The sequence below is a fragment of the Cherax quadricarinatus genome, chromosome 26 (genome assembly GCF_038502225.1).
Source record: "Cherax quadricarinatus isolate ZL_2023a chromosome 26, ASM3850222v1, whole genome shotgun sequence".
Taxonomy (NCBI): Eukaryota; Metazoa; Arthropoda; class Malacostraca; order Decapoda; family Parastacidae; genus Cherax; species Cherax quadricarinatus.
In genome coordinates this window covers 8,334,111-8,359,113 of record NC_091317.1, presented here as the reverse complement: position 1 = coordinate 8,359,113, position 25,003 = coordinate 8,334,111, and the positions used below count along the sequence as shown (strand labels likewise).

Genomic DNA, 25,003 nt, shown 5'->3' with positions numbered 1-25,003 from the left:
GGTATAAGAATCTGAACCAGAATATTGACTGTTGACAACTGGTACGCAAATCCGTATTGTATTCGATTTTTCTAACACTTGAGCGCAGAAGGCAATAAATCCTTAATCACTATCACCACAGTCAGTGAAACTCAAGAAAATTTCGAGCACTCACAGGTAACCAAAATTGCTAACACTAATTTCATTCAGTAACTTAAATTTTCTAAATTGTATCCAAAATTTAACTTATTAGTATTACGTTATGAAAAAATTATCTTAAAACTACAATAATTACAATAATTATTTAATATTGTCGGAAAACTAATTTGTAAATCAATGGCAATAAAAAACTTAATGACTTTTCTGGTTTTTTATTCCAACAACAGTCAATAGAAGTGAGGAAGATGGTGGTAGAGCTGGTGAGGTCGAGGGACGCCAGATCACCTACTTCCCGTAACCTGAAATTATGAAATATGTGCTACAGTGTGATCGTCTTTCATTCCATGTTTTTCTTCATATTACCAATATAATGTCGAAGGAGATACGACAAGACACTGATGTCTTAATTCACTGTACCCACCTAAGCCAAGGCCTCCTAATCCACCTTTGCCAAAGCCACCGAATCCACCTAATCCATGTCCGCCGTATCCACCCAGGCCATATTTACCAAATCCGCCAGTGCCAAATCCTCCGTGACTTGCTGTAAACAAACAGGTGAATCGTGAAAAAAGAATAGCTAAACGACTTTAACGCAGGTGATTACTTAGGATATTGTTCCAATCAAGGATATTATCCCAGTCCTCAAGGATATTGTTGTAGGCGTCAAGGATATTGTTTTAGTCAAGAATATTGTTGCAGTCAAGGTTATTCTTGCAGTCAAGAATATTGTTGCAGTCAAGAATATTGCTGTTACAGTCGTTAAGGATAATGTTGCAGTTAAAGATATTGTTGCAGCCAAGCATACTGTTCCAGTCGTCAAGATAATGATGCAGTTGTCAAGTACATTTATGCAGTCGTCAAGAATATTAACATTGCAGACATCAAAGATAATGTTGCAATTAAAGATACTGTTGCAGCCAAGCATACTGTTGCAGTCATCAAGTATATGGTTGCAGGATGCATCAGAGATATTGCAGTTATCACGAGAAAAACATTAAAAAACAAATGTAACTGACTTACAGTGGCTCTTGCTCAGCACGAAGGTGTGTCCTCCTTTGGCACCTGTGGAATGAAGAAAACAGTGCTGAAAATCATTATCACACACGCACACACATAGAGCTTGGAAATACGGTAGCTAACAAAGACTCTGATCGAAGTCGCTAAATATTTCACACTATGCATAGAGCTATTGCGCGACCTTGAACAGAAATTCATGTTACGATCGGGAATATCCTGAGCTCCCCTCGCCCACGCAGTGACTACCCAGCCGCCCGATCACCCACTAGACCAGATGCACAGACAACCAGCCCTCCCACAAATACCGAGACAGCCAACTGCCTGTTTCCCAGACGCCCTTCTGCTTCCCCAGACGTCCGCCTTCTTTTCCGGACCCCTTCCCAGATGTGGATGCTCATTGCTTGCCTACCTAGACCCAGACACCCAACTGCCCTCTTAAATGCCTATGAATAAGTCTGTCTAACTGCCCAACCTTCTGCATATCTGCCAAAACGCCCACACACCTGCTAGCATAGACACCCACCCACCCGCCCCTCAAGATTCCCAATTACCACCATGCCCAGATACCCACCTATCCACCGAGGTCCCCCATCCAACAGCTCATGAAAAATTGCCCCCTATCCTCTTGCCCGCCCAAACACACGAACACCTGCCCACTCGGACTTTTCGGCAAATATTCTCAGACCCGAACCTCAAACAAACACAGATGTGAAATATTTTTATATACTTCGTGCTCAACTTGCCGAATACGACGAACTCCATTAAAAATTAAAGTCCCCCCCCCAAAAAAAAAAAAAATTGCAGATTGATAAATATATTTTTTTTTTTCAAAGAAACTCTAAAATAAAATATTTATAGACTAAACCTAACTTACAAATCTTACTTAACTGTACTGAACCTAACATAATATTTTTATAGGCAAATTTTAATATATATATGTATGAATGTATATGTATATATGTATATATATGCAAGACAAGCCACGGGGGGGGGGGGGTGGAAATCTTTAGCTCAAGTACTTTCACACTTCTCAGTGCGTCATCAGGAGGTATGCAGTGTTGCAAGGCAGCAAGTGAAGGACTGAGAGGAAGTCTTTTCACAGAGTACCGCAGAGCGGGTTGACATCTCTGAATTTAAGGCAACTGCCTGTGTGCCATCCGCCCTACGACCCTCCCCGTTCTCCCTCGCCCCACATGGGGCAGGGGACGGCCTCTTAGTTTTCAGCAGTCAAGGAATAGGAAATCAGAAAATATAATAGCCAGCCCCAAACTTATTTGGCATAAACACCCTTGATTTTTAGGTCTAACTCACCGGTATGACTTATTCAGGACGAATTAGCTGAAGCTGAACGGGAAGCAATCAACTTCCATTCCTTGATGTTCTCATCACCAGAAATAACGATCAGGTTGAAATCTCAGTTTATAGGAAGCCCCCTCACACTGTTAACTATGTTCATTTCTACTGCTACCATTCAGTCCAGATTAAGAAGAGCACCATCTCAAGCCTGTTCTTACTTACACTCAGGATATGCAGCCCCTCTATGCTGGACCAAGAAAAAAAAAATCCCTAGAACACAATTCTCCCAAATTAGGAAACCCTGACTGGTTTATAAAACAGGGAGAAAATAAAGCAAACAACAACTTTTACAAAAATTCATTTCATAAAAGCCTAACCGTCCTGATACACGATATTTACACGATACACGATGTATGATTCGCTCTGTCGACGTTGCCCTGTACAGTTACACACGCTCCTGCTGCTGACAACCAGTTTCCCTACGATCCCTGTTGGGGAGGGAAACCTCTACCTTTCTCCACGAGACTCGTCTTCCACGATGTCTCATTGTGTGAGGATTAAACCCAAGACCGCTGTTATCGACGATGCCACGAAACTTGAGCTTGTGTCTGCCCTCAAAAGCAGTCTGTGAGTTAAGTTTTCAAGTGTTACTTCTCTCAAGGAAGCTTTCCTCGTCACCTTCGTTGATGATGAGGAAGCTGACAAGGTTCTCACACCTCCTGCAATGACGACTCTTGACGACCGTGGCTTTACCATCTCCACCTCGCCCTACATGAGAGCTAAACGTTCTGTGCTTATGAAACGCCTTGATAAGCTCATCACCATCATGTCCACAGAGGAACTTAAGTTGTCAATTGAAGACCAAAACGCCTGGGCTAAGATCGACACTGTTATGAAGATCCGTAACGCATCTTCGATGTTTGAGATCACGTTTCTTGACGTCAACATGGCTCCCCAAGCGCTGTCCGATGGCCTGGCTGTCTCATACTACTTCATAAACCCTCGACAAATTGAACCAGAACGCTTTAGGCATATAACACCTTGTTGGATTTGCTTTTCCTACAACCATTTAACCGCCGACTGTCATGTGAAGAACAAGATCTGTTCCACCTGTGGGTGTGAAGGTCACGACTTCCGTTTCTGTACCTCTACTGCTGCTCCCACCTAAATCAGCTGTAAGAGTGGCCACTATATTCTGGCAGCCAAATGTCCTGTTCGTAAGAAGAACCTTTCGAAGAAGCTCAAGGAAGACCTTAAGAAGACAACAGGAAACTCCCCTACTTATGCTGCGATAACCAAGCTCCAGTCTACAACCACCAAGATTCTACAAGCCACTCAGCAACCTCCACCACCCATCACCTCTCCTCTGCCAGATGAAATCTACACGAAAATATATTACTGCACGATGTTTGCGCACATGCAAAACGCTGCACAGCCTGGATCAACGAACTCTTCAACTTGAACGCTATGCCATCCTTCACCTTCCCAAATTGTCCTCCATCGGATGCTATTCTGCAGATCATTCCCAAAATCGTTAGCTTCGTTGCAGCAGACGACATGCAAGATATGTTACTTGAAGAAGCCACCGGCTCTACTCCAACATCCACCAATGAGAGCCCACTGCCGCCTCAAGCCACTACCACTGCAACGGGCCAATCAGCGACCTCGCCTGTTACACCTCAGCCACTGCCAGCCAAGAAACCTAAAACACTTCTACCTGGGGTTGTAACTCGCACTGCCTCGGCCCTAGCAAGCAACCCATCCGCTGCCACTCCTGCTAACAATCCTGAGGCTGCTTCAGCCCCTGAGGAGGAGCAAGTGGTATACATCGATACCCCAGGTACTCGGTTCTTCACCACTGACCACTACAACAATGCAATGCTTGGCAAAGAACTCGCCCAGCGAGTTCCAGGACGGAACCGTCAAGTTCACCTGCGACCCTGGATTCACCACCATCATCAAACTAATGCTACAAGCCGTCAATCATCCTGGAACTAGCGCCATACACCCATATGAAGTGGAATACCTTACAAGAAAGAAGTTCAAGTCTCTTTTGAATGGCTCACCTCCACCCATGTAACAAGCTTCCACCTGACCAATCACTGCGAAGCCTACTCTGCCTTTCCTTCCTCACTGCTACCGCCGCCCTCACCTCTCCTCCCCTTTGGGAACCAAGTACCGAAGCCCTTCATTCCTCTCCATCCAGGCCTGCAGTACTACTGTACAACTTGCGCCAAAGTGGTTGGGCCACTTACCTCTCTTACCCTTCTCTCCTCCACCCTCCCATCCTTTTCCAGTGTTTCCATCCTTCCCCTTCCTTCTTCATCCCCATCTTACCGCAATTCTGGTCATCGAGTTGAAGTAACGGTCCTAACCCCATCCAGCAAATCTTAACTCTTGGTACCCTACCACCAAGGCACATTCAATCATCTCAACAAAGTGACCAACATAATCACGTTCTAAGCCAACAAACTAGGGAGTGTCTTTTCTAAGAAACAAATATTCAGGTAAACAAGACACTCCAGGAGTTTACCAGATACCGTGTATGGATCAACCAAGTATACATAGGGCAGACAGGCCAAACACTTTCCACAAGTATCACTGAACACCAGAGGGCAACGTTATGATGAGGATAATTCAGCCATGTTTGAACATGTCAGTCTCAACAATCACAACATTCATTGGGAAGCAGCCACATTCAAACATAAATCACACCGCAGTTCATAGAATCTACCCTCATAGCTACCACTCCCAGTTTCGACATCTCACAGGGACAATGGAAACCAGACGTCAGTTCAAAATTCGCCTTCAAGAAGTACATACCAACGCCGAACACAAATCACATAGCACAAAGGAACTTCCTACGCAAATTTTTAGCTTTATTTCAGGATCTGTCTTCTCACCCACCCACTGCTTAACACATCACTCCACTCACGTGTAAGGGATGAGGTGCAACCTTCCCTATATATTATTGTTTTCATTTCATTTATGTATCTGCTGAAGAGGATCCCAAAGGGGTATCGAAATATACAGACCAACCTCATGTTGGGTTGGTCTGTATATATATATATATATATATATATATATATATATATATATATATATATATATATATATATATATATATATATATATATATATATATGTGTGTGTGTGTGTGTGTGTGTGTGTGTGTGTGTGTGTGTGTGTGTGTGCGTGTGTGTCGTGCCAAATATGTAAAACTGGTCAATTAGCAAAAACTCATTTAAAATTAAGTCCTTTCTGCAATGTTCTCTTATACGTTTAAAGATATATATTTTTCATTAATGTTAATGTAAGAATTTTTAATTTTGCACCAAAAGAATCTTAGAAAACTTACCTAACCTTATTATAACAAGAACAAATTATTTTACCCTAACCCAACTAAATATATTTTAAATACGTTTACAATAATTTAGTACTAAACAAACACAATCAAATATATTTTTTTCGTTAGGTTCAGAATGATTTTGGCAAAATTATTGCATACACAAATTTTCACTTGTCTTATATGGCAAGATGAACGTTGCTATTTAAGCCAAGATCGCAAGTTCTGCCTATTCGGCACGACATACACACACACACACACACACACACACACACACACACACACACACACACACACGTGAAGCAGTATCACTGAATAGTGCTCCCAGGATTTAGCGTTCTAGTGGCTGTCCTAAGATATAATTAGCGGTCATCGTACGTGAGTGAATCAGTGAACATACCTACAAGAGTGTAATAGCTTTCAAGAGTGCAAATAGTGTGATAAGATCAAGAATTTTACAATTTAAATTTGAATGAATGGTGAGTGAGGGAGGGTAGCAGTCAGCTGATCAGGCTGCTAGCCGGAGTGTTGACACAAAATATCCAAACAGTTAATTGGGTTAACGGTGTGATCTGAAATATTAACAAATACATATGTTAGTTGGTTATAACAGCAGTGTAGTGATAAGGTCATAAAAGAGTGATTAAGTAAACACTGAAAGTAAGAAAAAATTAGTCAATCCCCAGCTGTTGGTGTTGTGAAGGTAGCTAACATCATCAGACTTGTTATGACCATAATACTGTACTAAAGAAAAAAGAGGGAATACCAAGTCTTAAAATAAAAATAAAATAAAAACTTGAATGCATGATAAAGTTCCTGAAGGAGTTACAAAATTGAAGGAGTTGATAGCAGCCGACCAACAGGAACCTCCATTGTTGTGCAGACGACATCACTTGCCTATTTGTGGTTAATTTTGGTTAGTGTCTAAAGTCTCAGTGTCTCGCCCTGCTGGTTGTATGCTATACCATGGGTATGGGAAAAGAAACTAGAAGAAATTAGCATGAGAATGGAAGAGAGGATAGACATGGAAAGCAGGAAGTGGGAGGTGCAAGTCAAAGCAGCAGAGGCCAGGATACAGAGTTTAGAAGAGGAACTGAAAAATCTGAAACAGCCTAAAGAACTAAAGAACATTTTGGGATTGACAACAGAGACTACTACCTCAGTCACAAATAAGGGGACTGTAGGGAAAGAAGGAGCAAAACTGCATGTAGAAGCTCAATCAGTGGAGACTGTAGTAAATGAAAGAGCTAAGCTATATGTGGAGGCCCTAACAGACCACAGCAGAGCCCAGGGAAAGCCGAGAAGGGAAAATGACAGGCCACTGAGCCCAAGTACATTAGCTAGTGAAACTGAAGAAAGGAAAGCTGCAATGGAGGAAATCAAATTGAATGAGGGGATGCACAGGGATATGCAGTGGGAGAATGAAAGGGTGAGGTCAGTCTTTGTATATGGGCTCCAGGAAGTTGAAAGGGAAACATATGAAGCAAGAAAACAAGGGGAAAAAAAGCAATTGAAAGCATCATGAAAGCAATAGGAGAAGACGACATAACCCAGCTGGAAAATTTTTGGAGAATAGGGGGGTTTGTAAAAAAAAGAACCCGGCCAGTGAAAGTGACCTTCAAGGCAGAATCGACTCGGAACAGGATCCTGCAGGAGAAAGCACGATTAAGGGACATGCCAGCATACAGGAAGGTGTATCTCGACCACAACAGAACACAAGCAGAAAGGCAGAAACAGAGAGAGATGGTACAAAGGCGAAAGGAGGAAAGAGAGGGGATGGAGAAGACAGACAGGAGATCCCAGACACAGGAAGATCAAATACAGCCTCCCTCACAACTTCCTATAGAAGCCTCCCAACCAGGTCAACCCCAGTGCAACCTAACACTCTAAACCAAAACACCCATGCCACATCCAATGCCCCCACCCACTGCATTACAAACTCCAACCCCACAGCAACCACCCATAGTTCCTTATCAGGTCTCCCACTTCCCCAACCCCAATACACCTCCCAGACCACAATCTTAGAAAAGAAGTTGAAGGTGTGGTATACAAATGCAGATGGAATAACAAATAAGTATGAGGAGTGGCACGAAAGAATCAAGGAGACATCCCCAGACATAATAGCACTCACAGAAACAAAACTCACCAGAATAATAACAGATTCAATCTTTCCATCCGGATATCAAATCCTCAGGAAAGACAGAGGGAGGAGAGGGGGAGGAGGAGTTGCACTGCTCATTAAAAACCAGTGGGGGTTTGAGAAAATGGAAGGAATGGATGGCACGGGCGAAAGGGACTACTTAGTAGGAACAATCCAGTCTGAGGGACATAAGGTGATAATTGCAGTAATGTACAACCCACCACAGAACTGCAGGAGGCCAAGAGAAGAATACGATGAGAGCAACAGAGCAATGGTCGACACACTAGCCGAGGTGGCCAGGAGAGCACACATGGGGGGAGCAAAGTTACTAGTTATGGGTGATTTCAATCACAAGGAGATTGACAGGGAAAACCTGGAGCCCCATGGGGGTCCCGAAACATGGAGAGCCAAGATGATGGATGTGGTACTGGAAAACCTCATGCATCAACATGTTAGAGACACTACCAGAGAGAGAGGAGAGGATGAACCAGCAAGACTGGACCTTGTATTCACCTTGAGTAGTTCTGACATCGAGGATATCATGTATGAAAGGCCCCTGGGAGCTAGTGATCATGTGGTTCTGTGCTTCGACTACATAGTTGAGCTCCAAGTGGAGAGAGCAGCAGGAATAGGGTGGGAAAAACCAAACCACAAAAGGGGGAACTACTCAGGCTTGAGTGAGGAACTTCTTTCAAGACATTCAGTGGGAGAGGGAACTGACAGGAAAACAGTACAAGAAATGATGGACTATGTGGCAACAAAATGCAAGGAGGCAGAGGAGAGGTTTGTTCCCAAGGGAAACAGAAATAATGGGAAGAACAGAACGAGTCCTTGGTTCACCCAAAGGTGTAGGGAGGCAAAAACTAGGTGTACTAGAGAATGGAAAAAGTACGGAAGACAGAGAACTCAGGAAAACAAAGAGATTAGCCGAAGAGCCAGAAACGAATATGCACAGATAAGAATGGAGGCTCAGCGGCAATACGAAAATGACATAGCATCGAAAGTAAAGACTGACCCGAAGCTGTTGTACAGCCACATCAGGAGGAAAACAACAGTCAAGGACCAGGTAATCAGACTGAGGAAGGGTGATGGGGAATTCACAAGAAACGACCGGGAGGTATGTCAGGAGCTCAACACAAGATTTAAAGAAGTATTTACAGTGGAAACCAGTAGGACTCCAGGAAATCAGAGCAGGGGGGTGCACCAGCAAGTGCTGGATGAGGTACATATAACCAAAGAGGAGGTGAAGAAGCTGCTATGCGAACTTGACACCTCAAAGGCGGTGGGACCAGACAGTGGGTGGGTCCTTAAAGAGGGTGCAGAGATATTGTGTGTACCATTAACAAAGATCTTCAACACATCATTTGAAACTGGGCAACTCCCCGAGGTATGGAAGATGACAAATGTAGTCCCAATTTTTAAAAAAGAAGACAGACACGAGGCATTAAACTTCAGACCTGTATCACTAACGTGTATAGTATGCAAGGTCATGGAGAAGATCATCAGGAGGAGAGTGGTGGAGCACCTGGAAAGAAACAAGTGTTTAATTGACAACCAGCATGGCTTCAGGGAGGGAAAATCCTGTGTCACAAACCTATTAGAGTTTTATGACAAGGTGACAGAAGTAAGACAAGAGAGAGAGGGGTGGATCGACTGCATTTTTTTGGACTGCAAGAAGGCCTTCGACACAGTTCCTAACAAGAGGTTACTGCAAAAGCTAGAGGATCAGGCACACATAACAGGAAAGGCACTGCAATGGATAAGAGAATACCTTACAGGGAGGCAACAACGAGTCATGGTACGTGGCGAGGTGTCAAAGTGGGCGCCTGTGACAAGCGGGGTTCCACAGGGGTCAATCCTAGGACCTGTGCTGTTCTTGGTATATGTGAATGACATAACGGAAGGGATAGACTCAGAAGTGTCCTTGTTTGCGGACGATGTGAAGTTAATGAGAAGAATCAAATTGGATGAGGATCAGGCAGGACTACAAAGAGACCTGGACAGGCTACAAGCCTGGTCCAGCAACTGGCTCCTTGAGTTTAACCCTGCCAAATGCAAAGTCATGAAGATTGGGGAAGGGCAAAGAAGACCGCAGACACAATATAGTTTAGATGGCCAAAGTCTGCAAACCTCACTCAAGGAAAAAGATCTGGGGGTGAGTATAACACCGAGTATATCTCCTGAGGCGCCCATCAATCAGATAACTGCTGCAGCATACGGGCGCCTGGCAAACCTACGGATAGCATTCCGATACCTCAGTAAGGAGTCGTTCAAGACTCTGTATACCATTTACGTCAGGCCCATACTGGAGTATGCAGCACCAGTTTGGAATCCACACCTAGTCAAGCACGTCAAGAAATTAGAGAAAATGCAAAGGTTTGCAACAAGACTAGTCCCAGAGCTACGGGGATTGTCCTACGAAGAAAGGTTGAGGGAAATCGGCCTGACGACACTGGAGGCCAGGAAGGTCAGGGGAGACATGATAACGACATATAAAATACTGCGTGGAATAGACGAGGTGGACAAAGACGGGATGTTCCAGAGATGGGACACAGACACAAGAGGTCACAATTGGAAGTTGAAGACTCAGAAGAATCAAAGGGATGTTAGGAAGTATTTCTTCAGTCATTGAGTAGTCAAGCCATGGAATAGCCTAGAAAGTGAAGTAGTGGAGGCGGGAACCATACATAGTTTTAAGGCGAGGTATGATAAAGCTCATGGAGCAGGGAGAGAGAGGACCTAGTAGCAATCAGTGAAGAGGCGGGGCCAGGAGCTATGACTCGACCCCTGCAGCCACAAATAGGTGAGTACACACACACTCACACACACACACATATATGTATATATATATATATATATATATATATATATATATATATATATATATATATATATATATATATATATATGTCGTGCCGAATATGTAAAACTGATCAATTAGCAAGAACTCATTTAAAATTAAGTCCCTTCTGAAATTTTCTCTTATACATTTAAAGATATATTTTTTTCATTAATGTTAAAGTAAAAATTTATAATTTTGCACCAAAAGAATCTTAGAAAACTTACCTAACCTTATTATAACAAGAACAATTTATTTTAGCCTAACCCAACTAAATATATTTTAGACTTGTTTACAATAATTTAATATTAAACAAACACAGTGAAATATATTTTTTTCGTTAAGTTCAGAATGATTTTGACGAAATTATTGCATACACAAATTTTCGCTTGTCTTATATGGCAAGATGAGAGTTGCTATTTAAGCCAAGATGGCAAGTTCTGCCTGGACCGCAACAGATCGGAGGACAGAGAGTGTGTTGTGTTCGCTTGGGAATATACATCTGTGTTAGTTTACGCACAGATTAGCATCGTTTCTCGTGATCCTTGGACTGTGTTCAGTGCTTCAGAGCTGTGAGCCACGTGAGGGTGGCTACAGGTTCCGACTGGGGCACTGAGCCTCACAGCTCTGCACCCAGTGTGGGCGGCTGTGAGGTCACGGGCAGCAGCTCCGCTGCTGGCTCTTTCTCCACACCTACAGTCACCATGATAGACCCAGGAGAGCGTCCTAAACGTTCTTTGGAATGCGGGGACGAGTCGGAGGACGACGTGGGGCAGGTGGAAGCCCCCACCAAGAAGGCCAAGGATGCAGTGGAGACTACTGTATCTGCCGATCTGCCACTAGATCCCTCGGCAGCTTCTACCCAAGGAGACTTGCACCCCCAGATGGCCATAGGGGTCGTGGAAGGAAACCAGGAAGCTGTAGCTCCTCAACTGGCAAGGATGGAGCCATCCCAGGTCCCTACCCCAGTTGCGTCGGCCTCCACAGTGGATGGGGACTTCAACAAATTCAAGGTTCCCGAGTATGGGTTTGTAAGGTATCTGGAAGGTCTACCCTGCCTCAAGCCTCAAGTTCCACTGCGAGTTCACTCTCAGGAACAAGGTTCCGGTCATTCCTCGGGACGAAGATTCTTTCGAGGAGTTGAAGGGGCTTGTTGTGACACATCCCAGCATGGTGGAACTGGTTGCTTGGGAAAAGGTGTACAAGGGGGTGCTCGTACACGTCCCTGTGCCCCTCCCACTGGACCCCATTTTGGAAGTGCCCAATATTGTCAAGGCAGAGCGACTCACTGCCACGGTAAACAAAGTGCCCACCCGCCAGGTGCTGATCCACCACAAAGGTCCACTTCCCACGCACCTGGACCTTGGGGACTGGGGAAGATTCAAGACCCGACCATACCTGTCGGGCCCAGTACAATGCTTCAACTGTCAGGGGTTCAATCATATTGCAGCCACCTGCCAGCGAGAGAAAAAGTGTGGTGTGTGCAGCAAGGCACATGACTCCAAGGACTGCATTGCAATCCTCAAACAGCCGACTGGCAAAGCCCTTCAGCTGGACCCCAAGCGTGCCAACTGCTCAAAGAGGTACCATGCCTGGAACCGGAGCTGTCCTGTGATGGTGCAGCACTGGCAGCAGGTTCGTCATTGGAACGACCTGGCAGCCCTGATGCCACCCAGCCTTGGAACCACCATAGTCAGTGTGGGCTCCAACCGCAGTACCCCAGATACCACAGGAGGGCAATACCAGCAAGTTCCCAGCACCGGGCTCCCAGCAGTGGCATCAGGGCGCAGGCACTGGCTTGCATCAGCGCGGTCAACTGTGGGGTCAGAAGGCTCGGTGGCCAGGAAGACAGAATCAATGGGAAAAACAGCCACAGGCCAGGAACACTGCCCAGCAGGTCCCAGCTGGGCACCATCATTCCTTGCCATCCCACCAGCAGGCCTCTTCCCATGGGCAGGCTCCTACTCTGAGTGGCCAGAGTCAGGCAGAGGTTCCCCGCCAGGGGACCCAGAAGCCCATGGCCACTCAGGCCGGACCCAGAGTGCACCCAGCTTATGCTGCTGCAGTGTCGACAGCCACACAGACATACCCAGTGACTCAGCCCCGACTCGACGTGTCGTCCAGCTCAACGTCTACAGAGGTAATGGTAGACTCATTTCCCTCTCGACTGAAGAAAACCATCGGGGTCATCTCAGCACTCCTCTGTCGCCTGCTGCCATCGGCAGAGGACAGGGGTGCCTGCAGACAGCTCCTGTCGTGGATGCTGGGCGTGGTCCTACTGGGCAGGAAGGACTCAATGGAACTTCAAGCCATCATCCAGGAGTCCTTCCAGTCCATGATGGAAGAGGTCCCACAGTCACCAACAATGGACGACGAGTCCCAGGCAGAGATGGAATCACAGGGCCACCTCTGCGGCCCTTGAAGATCCTCCAGTGGAACATTTGCGGGCTGCAGTGGAAAATTCACTTAGTGATTGAAGCTGCAGTTCAGGATGAGGTTGATGTCTTCCTGTTCCAGGAGACACTTATGAATTTGTCACATCACATGCAGCCACGTATCTCGGGATTCTCGGCTTACCTTCAGCGCCTTGAAGGGACTGGCAGGGGCACAGCAATCTACGTCAGGATCACTATCCCTCATTCTATCTCCACTAACCCCATCAACTGCGGAGAGGGCGTGGAGGTTCAGGCTGTCACCCTACACCTGCCGGATGGACCTCTCATGGTTTACAACATATACAGAAGTTCTCGGTACATCCTTGACATTTCAGAGGTGGCAGCACTCGCCCCTCAGGAGGGTCTTGTTGTGGCTGGGGATGTCAGTGCTCACCACCCAATACTTTCTTCTGCCTCTCCTACCAACGCAGCTGGGAGGCACCTTGCGGCTGTGCTGGAGGAGGTCCCTGAGATCACCCTCCTCAACAATGGTGAGCCAATCGATCACTACAGTGGCCGTCTGGACGTCACACTCATCCCTAGGTGGTTGCTCTCGAGTGCAGGATGGGAGGTCCACCCCCATCTCACCAGTGATCACTTTGCAGTGGTCACCACTCTGATGGTCCAGTGGTACCCGCTCCCCACACCTACCCCCAGATGGAATCTCAAGAAGGCTGACTGGCAGTGCTTCCAGGAGGTCATCGAGCACTGGTGGGCAGAGTCTTCTCTTCCAGAAGACCCGGATGAGGAGGCTCGAAGCTTCCAGGCGGCCTTCACATGTGCAGCTGAGGCAGCCATACCTAAGATTACAGGTGGAGGGTCCTACAAACGTGACTGGTGGTTTTACAATGAGGACATCAGAGACCAGAACCACCGGATCAACGTCGTACGCAAGATGCACAGGCGTAATCCCACGGCTGAGTCCATGCATTTGCTCAGGGAAATGGTGCGGCATGCGAGCCATGTCTCACACAGGGTTCGGCAGGCTAAATGGTTCGAGTGGTGTGCCTCCCTCAGCTACTCCTCCACCTTATCTGAGATTTGGACTAAGTTACGATTGGCCACTGGGCAGTGTTGCAGTGTGGCTCGATTGCACCCAGACCCCGCAAAGAAGGCAGAACGTCTGGTGGACCTTTTCACCTCCAGAGCAGCCATGGCTCAACTGCCTCAGGATCTCCGGGACCTCCAAGCCACCCTCCTTCCTAGAAGGATGATGGTGATCCAAGCGGCATGCCAGGCTAAAGACGTCATGGATGAAGACTTCACTGACCAGGAGCTCCAGGCAGCCTTCACATCTCATCGGGACACTGCACCGGGACATGATGGTATCACCTATGGCATGATCACTGGGTCTGGCCATGCAGCTGTCCTGGGGGTCGTGAACCAGACTTGGCGAGCTGGCAAACTCCCTGCTGTATGGAACGAAGCTGACATCAAACCGATTCCTAAGCCTGGGGATCCTGGAAGTGTGAGACCCATCTCCCTCACCAGTTGCATCTCGAAGGTGTCTGAAAGGATGGTGTTGGAGTGCCTGAGGTGGAAGCTTGGCCCTCCTCATAACCACCTCTATGTCTTCACCAAAGGAGTGGGCACTCTCGAAAGGCTTACCACCCTACTGGCTGGCATTGGGTCAGATGCCCAAGCCCACATTGTTGTCTTCCTCGACCTCGAGAAAGCTTTTGAGCTAGCCAGTGCACCTTCCATCCTCTCACACTTGGCCTGCAGGGGGGGTTAAAGGCAGGCTACTTGCATGGCTTCATTCCTATCTCCAGGACAGGTGGGGCCAGGTACGCTTCCAGGGCCATGCCTCTTCTCTCAAGACCCTGGACAACAGCACTCCACAGGGCAGGGTGCTTAGTCCCACCCTGTTCAATGTACTAATGCACCAGCTGGTGCGCCTGCCTTTTTCCAGAGGCACCTTGCTCCTCAGCTACGCTGATGACCTGGCACTTGTCGTACCTAGGAAGCGCCGGCTTTCGCAGCGTGCCCAGGAGGACCTCGATCTGCTGGCTTCCACTTGCCGTCACTTGAGGCTCAAGATATCTGCGGCAAAATCCAAAGCCATGATCCTTCACACCAGGGAACCCAGTCAGAGGCTGTGGGTCCTGGGCATCGACCTGGACTGGGTTCACAGTTATAGGTACCTTTGCATCTACATTGACAGGTGCTTCACCTTCCAGAAACATGTGCACTACATCAAAGAGAGGGCTCTGCAGAGGGTCAGGGCATTGAGTGCCATGGCCAACCCTAGGGTTGGGGCCAGCCTCGAGGTCATGAGGATGTTCTACATCCAGGCAATATGCTCGCTTGTTGACTATGGAGCGCTTGCTCTGGTTCATGCCAGACCCAGGCACATCAAATTCCTCTGTGTGATCCAGAACACAGCTGTACTGGCCATGCTGGGGGCTCCTAGGTGGGCCAAAGCAGTGGCTCTGAACTTTGAGGCGCAGCTGCAGCCCCTTGAGGACAGGATCCAACTTGTAGCTGCCAAGAGGATCGCAAAATATCTCCGACTTCCAGGGCTGACAAACTGATGAGGGATTTATGGGTCTGCCAGGGACAGGTCATTCCACTGCACCCCGGCCGCCGATGGATGTGGTCGGTAGCAGATGCCACACGGAAGCTCCTGCCCATGACATTGCTCCAGGCGGGAGGCTGCGACAGACTGGCAGCGAACTACACGGTGCCGCCCCTTGGACACCAGAGCTGTTGGCAGTGTGCTGGACAACCCTACCAGACAGCGAGAGGCATTGCCCCCAGCACATTCTGCAACGACTTGCCTCAACTAGCATTGTGGGTGCGGAAGGCCCAGGGTGTGTGCCATATTACACTGATGGCACCAGAGACCCAGTGGCAGGCCGCACAGCAATCTGACAGCAGATTGGCGCCTCCCGGACCATTGCACCATCCTCCAGGCTGAACTCTTTGCCATCCAACAAGCTTTGCAGGATGCTCTTGCAGACCATCAGCATTCCCCCGTCATCCATGTTGATTCCAAGGCAGCGATCCAAGCAATTATGCACAAAGAGCCAAGGGACAACATACACTTAATCACATCCATCCAGGGTAACCTGCAGACGCTCATGGCCCAGGCTCGCAGGGCCACCGTCAACTGGATCCCGAGCCATGTGGGTATCCCTGGCAATGATGCCGCAGACGAGGTTGCAAGGACTGCAACCCTCGAGGCACAGCCACGTGCTGCAATTTCCATCAGCCTCAGCCAGACTGCGCTGTGGGCTGCCGGTGCAGCCAGACGCCCACTCCCTGACCCTGGAGATTCACAGAGCCTCCGCTGGTATGTCAGGGCAACCCACAGGGCACCCCCTCCAAGTATTCGGATGCAATCCAGAGAACTGAGGGTGCATATCCACCGTCTACGCTTAGGGTATCCCACCACTGCACGGATTGTTGAATGGGCATGAGAGGAGCTCTGTGGCCATTGTGACCAAATGGTTCTGAAACCCTTGGTGCACTACCTGTTAGATTGCCCGGCTACGATGCCCCTTCGCCGTAGACACTTCCCAATGACCCCAGTGGGGCAAGCCCGGGAGGATGAGGCAGCACATCTTGTGTACTTAGCTGTCAGGGACCTGGAAACCTTACTCCCGATCATTGCATGTCACCTGCCTCCCCCGCTGAAGTCACTGTGCAGGCCTGCTTTGGGCCTCCATTGCACCGCACACCAACAGCCATTAGTGCATACTAACTTTTGGTATGTGACTTAGCCATAGAGCCGGAGAGGTACCCCTCCCTTCCCGCTGAAGAACTGCCACGCATGTACAAGAAAAGCTAAACGACACTTCCTTACCCGGGGAGCCAATGCCGGGTCACCAAATTGGAAGAGACCCGGGCCGGGATCCATACCGGCAAATCAAATAGAATAGAATAGTTCTGCCTATTCGGCACGATATATATATGTGTGTATATATATATATATATATATATATATATATATATATACATATATATATATATATATATATATATATATATATATATATATATATATATATATATATATATATATATATATATATATATAAGGAATTCGCGAGAGCAGGCGAAATATACAGAAACACTGATCTCTGGCTGAAGGAGACTCGAACCTACGAACCTTAGGACAAGGTATGCAGTGCTTTACCAATCTACCCACACTGGACAATACCTTGGCGTGTAGCATGCGCTACACGTTTGATCCATGGCAGCCAGCTTTCAGGGAGAAGGCTCTCGCGAATTCCTTGCATTGTTCAAATCTCTAGTAAGACTGATGCATGCAGGGGATGAGATGAGAAGCTGTAAGCCTTCTCCCTGAAAGCTGGCTGCCTTGGATCAAACGTGTAGCGCATGCTACACGCCAAGGTATTGTCCAGTGTGGGTAGATTGGTAAAGCACTGTGTACCTTGTCCTAAGGTTCGTAGGTTCGAGTCTCCTTCAGCCAGAGATCAGTGTTTATATATATATATATATATATATATATATATATATATATATATATATATATATATATATATATATATATATATCCTAGGTAGTAGGTTGGTAGACAGCAACCGCCCAGGGAGGTACTACCGTCCTGCCAAGTGAATGTAAAACTGAAGCCTGTAACTGTTTTACACGATGGCAGGATTGCTGGTGTCTTTTTTTTTCTGTCTCATACACATGCAAGATTTCAGGTATGTCTTGCTACTTCTACTTACACTTAGGTCACACTACACATACATGTACAAGCATATATATACACACCCCTTTGGATTTTCTTCTATTTTCTTTCTAGTTCTTGTTCTTGTTTATTTCCTCTTACCTCCATGGGGAAGTGGAACAGAATTCTTCCTCCGTAAGCCATGCGTGTTGTAAGAGGCGACTAAAATGCCGGGAGCAAGGGGCTAGTAACCTCTTCTCCTGTATATATTACTAAATGCAAAAGGAGAAACTTTCGTTTTTCCTTTTGGGCCACCCTGCCTCGGTGGGATACAGCCGGTGTGTTGAAAGAAAGAAATATATATATATATATATATATATATATATATATATATATATATATATATATATATATATATATATATATATATATATATATATATATAAAAGAAGGAGCACTGCAGCAGGCCTACTGGCCCATGCGAGGCAGGCCCAATTATCCCAGAGGATTAAGCCAATGCCTTTACCTAGTCAGGTGAGTCACATTCGCTAGTCAGGTCCAACTCACACCCACCCACACCCACTCATGTATTTTTTCAACCTATGTTTAAAACTACGCAACGTCTCAGCTTCTTTGACGATACTCGGGAGTTTGTTCCGCTCATCCACAACTCTATTACCAAACCAGTGCTTTCCTATATCCTTCCTGAATCTGAATTTTTCCAATTTAAAACCATTGCTGTGAGTTCTGTCTATGCTAGATATTTTTAGCACGCTACTGACATCCCTTTTATTAATTCCTTTTTCCTATTTATACACCTCAATCATATCCCCCCTAATTCTACGCCTTTCTAGAGAGTGCAGATTCAGTGCCCTCAGCCTATCCTCACAGGGATGATTTCTGATACATGGGATCAACTTTGTCATCCTCCTTTGTAAGTTTTCCAGTGCATTTATATCCGTTCTGTAATACAGTGACCAAAACTGCGCAGCATAATCTAAATGAGGCCTAACCAAAGATATATAGAGTTGAAGAACAACCTGAGGACTTCTATTGTTTATACTTCTTGCTATGAAGCCAAGGATTCTGTTAGCTTTATTGCGAACACATACGCACTGTTGTCTTGGTTTCAGATTACTACTAACCAAAACTCCTAAATCCTTTTCGCAATCTGTAATATTAAGTTCTACATTATTTAGTTTATATGTGGCATGGTTATTTTCCTGTCCAACATTTAGAACTTTTGTCTATTATTAAACTGTATCTGCCACTTCTCCAACCACTGCATCAGTGTATTCAAATCATCTTGGAGTACTCTAATGTCCTCATTTGAATGAATTGGACGGCCTATTTTGGTGTCATCAGCAAATTTGCTCATGTCACTATTTATTCATATTCCTTCATGTAAACTGTAAATAACAACGAGCCCAACACCGACCCCTGTGGAACACCGTTTGTGACGTGCCCCTATTCTGATTTCTCCCCATTTATGCAAACTCTCTGCTGCCTATTTGTCAACCATGCCTCTACCCAGGAATAAATTTCTCCTACTCCGTGTGCCTTAAGTTTTCTCAATAACCTCTGATGTGGAACTCTATCGAAAGCCTTACTGAAGTCCACATACACAATATCATATTCATTACCATGATCTACCTCCTCAAACACCTTGGTGAAAAAAGTTAGTAAATTCCTAAGACAGGAACGCCCCTTTGTAAAACCGTGTTGAGATTCATTAATCAATTTATGCCTTGATGGCTACGAATTGCTTCGGCAATTATTGATTCCATAAATTTAACAACTATGGAGGTAAGGCTTATTGGTCTATAGTTCGAAGCTAAGGACTTGTAACCTGATTTGTAACTGGGTATTACATTTGCCATCTCCTGCTTGTCTGGCAGTATGCCAGTTTGTAGTGATATATTGAAAAGATTAGCCAAAAGTATGCTAAGTTCTTCTTTGCATTCCTTTAAAACCCTTGCAAACAGTTCATCAGGGTCTGGGGATTTGTTAGGCTTTAATTTCTCTATTTGTCTGAGGACCATGTCACTAGTTACCCTCATCATGCATAGTTTATTATCCTCCTGTTCTACATAACTTATTATTTCTGGAATTTCGCTAGTATCTTCCTGAGAAAAAACTGAGAGAAAGTAGGTATAGAAAAGTTCACACATTTCCTTATCACTGTCAGTTATCTGACCTGAGTTACTCTTAAGTGGGCCTATCTTGTCCCTAATATTGCTTCTGTGTAACTGAAAGAGCCCTTTTGGGTTAGTCTCCGAATTCCTTGCGACTTTAGCCTTATAATCCCTTTTTGTTTTTCTTATTAATTTTTTTATTTCTCTCTTTAATTGAATATATTGATTTCTTAACTGCCCTTCCCCTCTTCTGATACGCATATATATGCCTCTCTTTTGACCAATGAGATGTTTTAATCTATTGTTCATCCATTTGAGATCATTTTTGTTAGATCTAATATCCCTACTCGGGACAAAAGTCCTCTGGGCAGCTAGCACTATGCTCTCAAATACGTTATATTGGCAATCAACCATACCTGCCTGACACATAGTAAGGTCGTCCCAATTTAGCCCACCCAGGTAATTTTTCAGTCCCATGAAGTCGGCCAAGCGGAAATCTGGAACAGCAACTTGATTGCAGTTATCTGGGTAATTCCATGATATATTAAACTAGGTGATTTGTGATCGCTTTCCCCTAGCTCACCACTAACATCAAGATTATTAACTAGTGATTCTTTGTTGGCAAGAACCAAGTCAAGCAGGTTGTTTCCTCTAGTTGGTTCTGTCATAAACTGTTTTAAAAAGCAATCCTGAACTGTATTAGGAAAGTCACTAGACTCAAGATTTCCTGTCCAGTTGTTTCAGACAGTTTGTCTAAAGTTAAAATCTCCCATTAACACAACATTCTCATATCTAGACGTACCATAGCAGCCTACCGCACTCCCTATCGAGGTTTGGGGGCCTATAAATCACACCCAAAATTAATTTTTCACGACCTTCGAGAAACTGTAGCCAAACAGAATCTGTGTCCGATTTTTCTAATCTTATATCATGTATAACACAACAATTTAAATTTTCTCTGACATACATCGCCACACCACCATCACCCTTCCTGTTGACCCTATCAGTGTGGAATAGTTTATAACCCTGTAAGTTGCATTCAGAAGGCATTTCTCTATCTTTCAAGTTGAACCAGGTCTCATTTATAGCAATAATATCTATATTACCTGCACTCGCAAATAATCTTAGCTCATCTATCTTGTTTCTTAGACTCCTACTATTTGTACAGTAAACCTTAATGAGCTAGTTACTCGTTGCCCTCTACTATCCTACTTAACCCACAGGACCACCTGTGGGTTACGGCATCATGTATTTCTCGCTCACAGTGGTGGGCCAGTACAGCATGGGTTCGGATCCTTGGCTAGCGCAGTGTTGTTATTGAAAATTAGCTTGAAAGCTCCCACTCCTCCGCATTTCCTCGGACCAAGGTAAAACACAGAGCTCTGTGCTGTGTGTTTGGTACTTGTAAGATTGGGTGGTCCTGGGGGTTAAGACGTCATGTGGTTCTCGCTCACAATGGCAGACCAGTACAACATGGGTTCGGATCCTTGGCTAGCACAGTGTTGTTATGGATGTATATATATATATATATATATATATATATATATATATATATATATATATATATATATATATATATATATATATATATATATATATATATATATATATATATATATATATATATATATATATATATATATATATATATATATATATATATATGCTTAACAATTCGCAAACAGGCGAAATTATTTACAAACATTGTCTCTGCCGAATAGGCAGAACTTGCGATCTTGGCTTAAATAGCAACGCTCATCTTGCCATATGGGACAAGTGAAAATTTGTGTATGCAATAATGTCGCCAAAATCATTCTGAACCTAACGAAAAAAATTTATTTCACTGTGTTTGTTTAGTATTAAATTATTTGTAAACAAATCTAAAATATATTTAGTTGGGTTAGGCTAAAATAAATTGTTCTTGTTATAATAAGGTTAGGTAAGTTTTCTAAGTTCCTTTTGGTGCAAAATTATAAATTTTTATATCAATATTAATGAAAAAAATATATCTTTAAACGTATGAGAGAAAATTTTAGAAAGGACTTAATTTTAAATGAGTTCTTGCTAATTTACCAGTTTTACATATTCGGCACGACATATTTATATATATATATATATATATATATATATATATATATATATATATATATATATATATATATATATATATATATATATATATATATATATATATATATATATATATATATATATATATATGTGTCGTGCCGAATAGGCAGAACTTGCGATCTTGGCTTAAATAGCAATGCTCATCTTGCCATATAGGACAAGTGAAAATTTGTGTATGCAATAATTTCGCCAAGATCATGTTGAACCTAACGAAAAAAATATATTTCGCTGTGTTTGTTTAGTATTAAATTACTGTAAACAAATCTAAAATATATTTAGTTGGGTTAGGCTAAAATAAATTGCTCTTGTTATAATAAGGTTAGGTAAGTTTTCTAAGATTCTTTTGGTGCAAAATTAAAAATTTTTAAATTAACATTAATGAAAAAATATATATCTTTAAACGTATATAAGAAAATTTCAGAAAGGACTTAATTTTAAATAAGTTCTTGCTAATTGACCAGTTTTACATATTCAGCACGACATATATATATATATATATATATATATATATATATATATATATATATATATATATATATATATATATATATATATATATATCTATATATATGAGTGTGTGTGTGTGTGTGGGTGTGTGTGGGTGTGTGTGTGTGTGTGTGGGGGTGTGTGTGTGTGAGTTGCTACCATTCTGGCAGTTTCCTAAAAAGGTAGGATAACCCCAAAAAAGAATTTCACAATCATTAATTTGATGTCTGTCATCCAGAAGTGTGCACACATCACAGTTCAAATGACAATCCTGTCTGCAACATACCAACCCCTACTTTAGAGTGCAGGCACTACACTTCTTCCCTCCAGGACTAACGTTCGGCTAACTTGTTTCCCTGAATCTCTTAAATGTTTCCTTGCTGACACTCCAATAGCACAAGTCTTAAAATCGTCTCCGACATAAAACACTCACTAGCCTGTTGGATGTTCAAGCCCCTAGCACTTAAACCTCCTTTACCCCTAACTGCAACCCTTCCATCCCCGAATTATTCACTCTCTTGGTCATCCTACTCTTCTCCACCCTCGTTAAACGTTCAAACTACCTCACCTACTCTCCTGAATTATACCTTTGGTAACCCTCACCGTCATCTAATTTCTGCTTCCCGAATTCACTGCATAATATTCACACCACACATTACTCTCAACATGACATACTCGAGAGATGTCGTACTTACCATATCCTCCATTAAATCCTCCCCCATAGCCGCCTAAGCCTCCAAAACCATTGTAGCCGCCGCCATATCCACCAAGGCCGCCAATACCCAAACCAAGTGGCAAAACCCCACCAATGAGTCCGCCATAACAAACACCAGCCATCAACGCCAACACCAACACTGCCAGAAAACGCTGAAAATAAAAAGGTTCTGTCATTATTGTAAATAGATAGATGTTATACAGTGAGTTTCCATTTGATGAATAAGACACATGTGCAGCATTAGGTATCCTTTTCTTTTTTAAGAGACGTTTTGCAGCACGCTTCATCAGTCAAATTTTAGAGGTGATTACAATACTGGAGAGACAATAACGTTACCTGAATGTTACACATGTATTTTACTCATCAACGTATCGACAACGAATACCATTTTAATACGATGATTGTACAACTGAGCTTAGAGCAACTTCTCTGAGAATAAACTCTTACCATATCTGGAGGAGTTGAGTGCTTGAAGAGCAGGACAAAATGATGGAACAAGTGGGTGTCCAGGACTTTATATATGACAGATGACGCCTATCGCCTGCAGTAACCTTCAAGACGGATAACTTCCCGCCATGCCTGTGGTTTGAGTCAGTATAAAAAATGATACGCAACACGTGAAAGGAAATTGTAATAGTATATGATATGAGTATGCATAGTGCATGAAGGCCAACACGGGCCTGGGTCATCAAAGTATCGCCAGCTGAGTTCTGTGGCTGCGAATCGTCCAGCAAATTTCTGCTCTAGTTGTGAGTGTTAAAAAAAGAATCATCGTTGTGTTATATATCTTTTAAATATGTGTTTTTGAAATCGATTTATCACTACCATAATTATGAAAATAGTATATTTGGTGAGACCTTGAAATAAAATGCTGGTAGTATAATTATACGATAGTTTAGTTTGAACAAATTCAAAATTTGAAAACAAAACCTTGTGTGGTCAGCGAGAACAGAAAACTGTCGAAACAGATCAAAGGTACGGAGGGGGGTTGTTCAGTTTAATCTATATATTAGTAAAAAAATATTAAAAAAATCTATGAAGTTTTAGCATTAGTTCAAAGAAAAATTATTAAATTCTGTAAAAAAATAAGCAACTAAATTGCTACAATGTAATAAAAAACGTTATAGAATCTCAGTCTCTCAGGACAATTAAAGGGCCAAAAGAAAAAAGAAATTTGTATCGAAACTTGTTTTTAATGAAGTATTCATGTGATATTACAAAGGAAATGTTGCCTCGTGCCAACTTCGTCCCTTTCGGGTGCACAATTACAACACATGTTAATTCTCACACTAGTTCCACTGTGCGAGTGCACAACCACACCCCGCCACCACTGGTGCACTAGAGCGACTCGTATTGGGTGTGGTCTCCGCTCTTTGCTTTGAATATCATGCCATCCTTCACCTTCCCAGCTTGTCCTCCATCAGCTGATATTCTGCAGATCATTCCAAAAATCGTCAATTTCGCTGCACCAGATAACATGCAAAATTTGTTACTAGAAGACGCCACTGCTCTACTTCAGAAACCACCAATGAAAGCCCACGGCTGCCTCACGCCAGTACCACAAGTCCACTACAACGGACCAATCAGAGGCCTCGCTGGCCGTCGAGCCATAGCTCGATACATCTCTACGCCTGCTGTTTGATTCTACACCAAGAAACAATTTATCAACGCAATGCTCGCCCAAGAA

At 44.1% G+C, this 25,003-nt stretch overlaps 1 protein-coding gene across 1 annotated transcript; it reads right to left on the bottom strand.

Annotated features, from left to right (window-relative positions):
* Positions 1 to 334: 334 nt before the first annotated feature.
* Positions 335 to 23,902, bottom strand: LOC128691607 (uncharacterized). The gene is made up of 5 exons (XM_053780438.1): positions 23,764 to 23,902; positions 23,297 to 23,468; positions 1,159 to 1,200; positions 560 to 679; positions 335 to 437 (listed from the first exon to the last, which is right to left on the bottom strand). Exons 1-5 carry the CDS (start codon positions 23,764 to 23,766, stop codon positions 424 to 426), a joined length of 351 nt encoding a protein of 116 aa, XP_053636413.1. The 5' UTR covers positions 23,767 to 23,902; the 3' UTR covers positions 335 to 423.
* Positions 23,903 to 25,003: the final 1,101 nt, after the last annotated feature.

Excerpts from the sequence above, each read along its gene's own strand:
- LOC128691607 (XM_053780438.1), bottom strand. Across the intron at positions 1,201-23,296 it reads AGGATTTAATGGAGGATATG|GTGCCAAAGGAGGACACACC; the intron begins GTAAGTACGACA and ends TTCATTCCACAG. Across the intron at positions 680-1,158 it reads CGTGCTGAGCAAGAGCCACT|CAAGTCACGGAGGATTTGGC; the intron begins GTAAGTCAGTTA and ends GTTTGTTTACAG.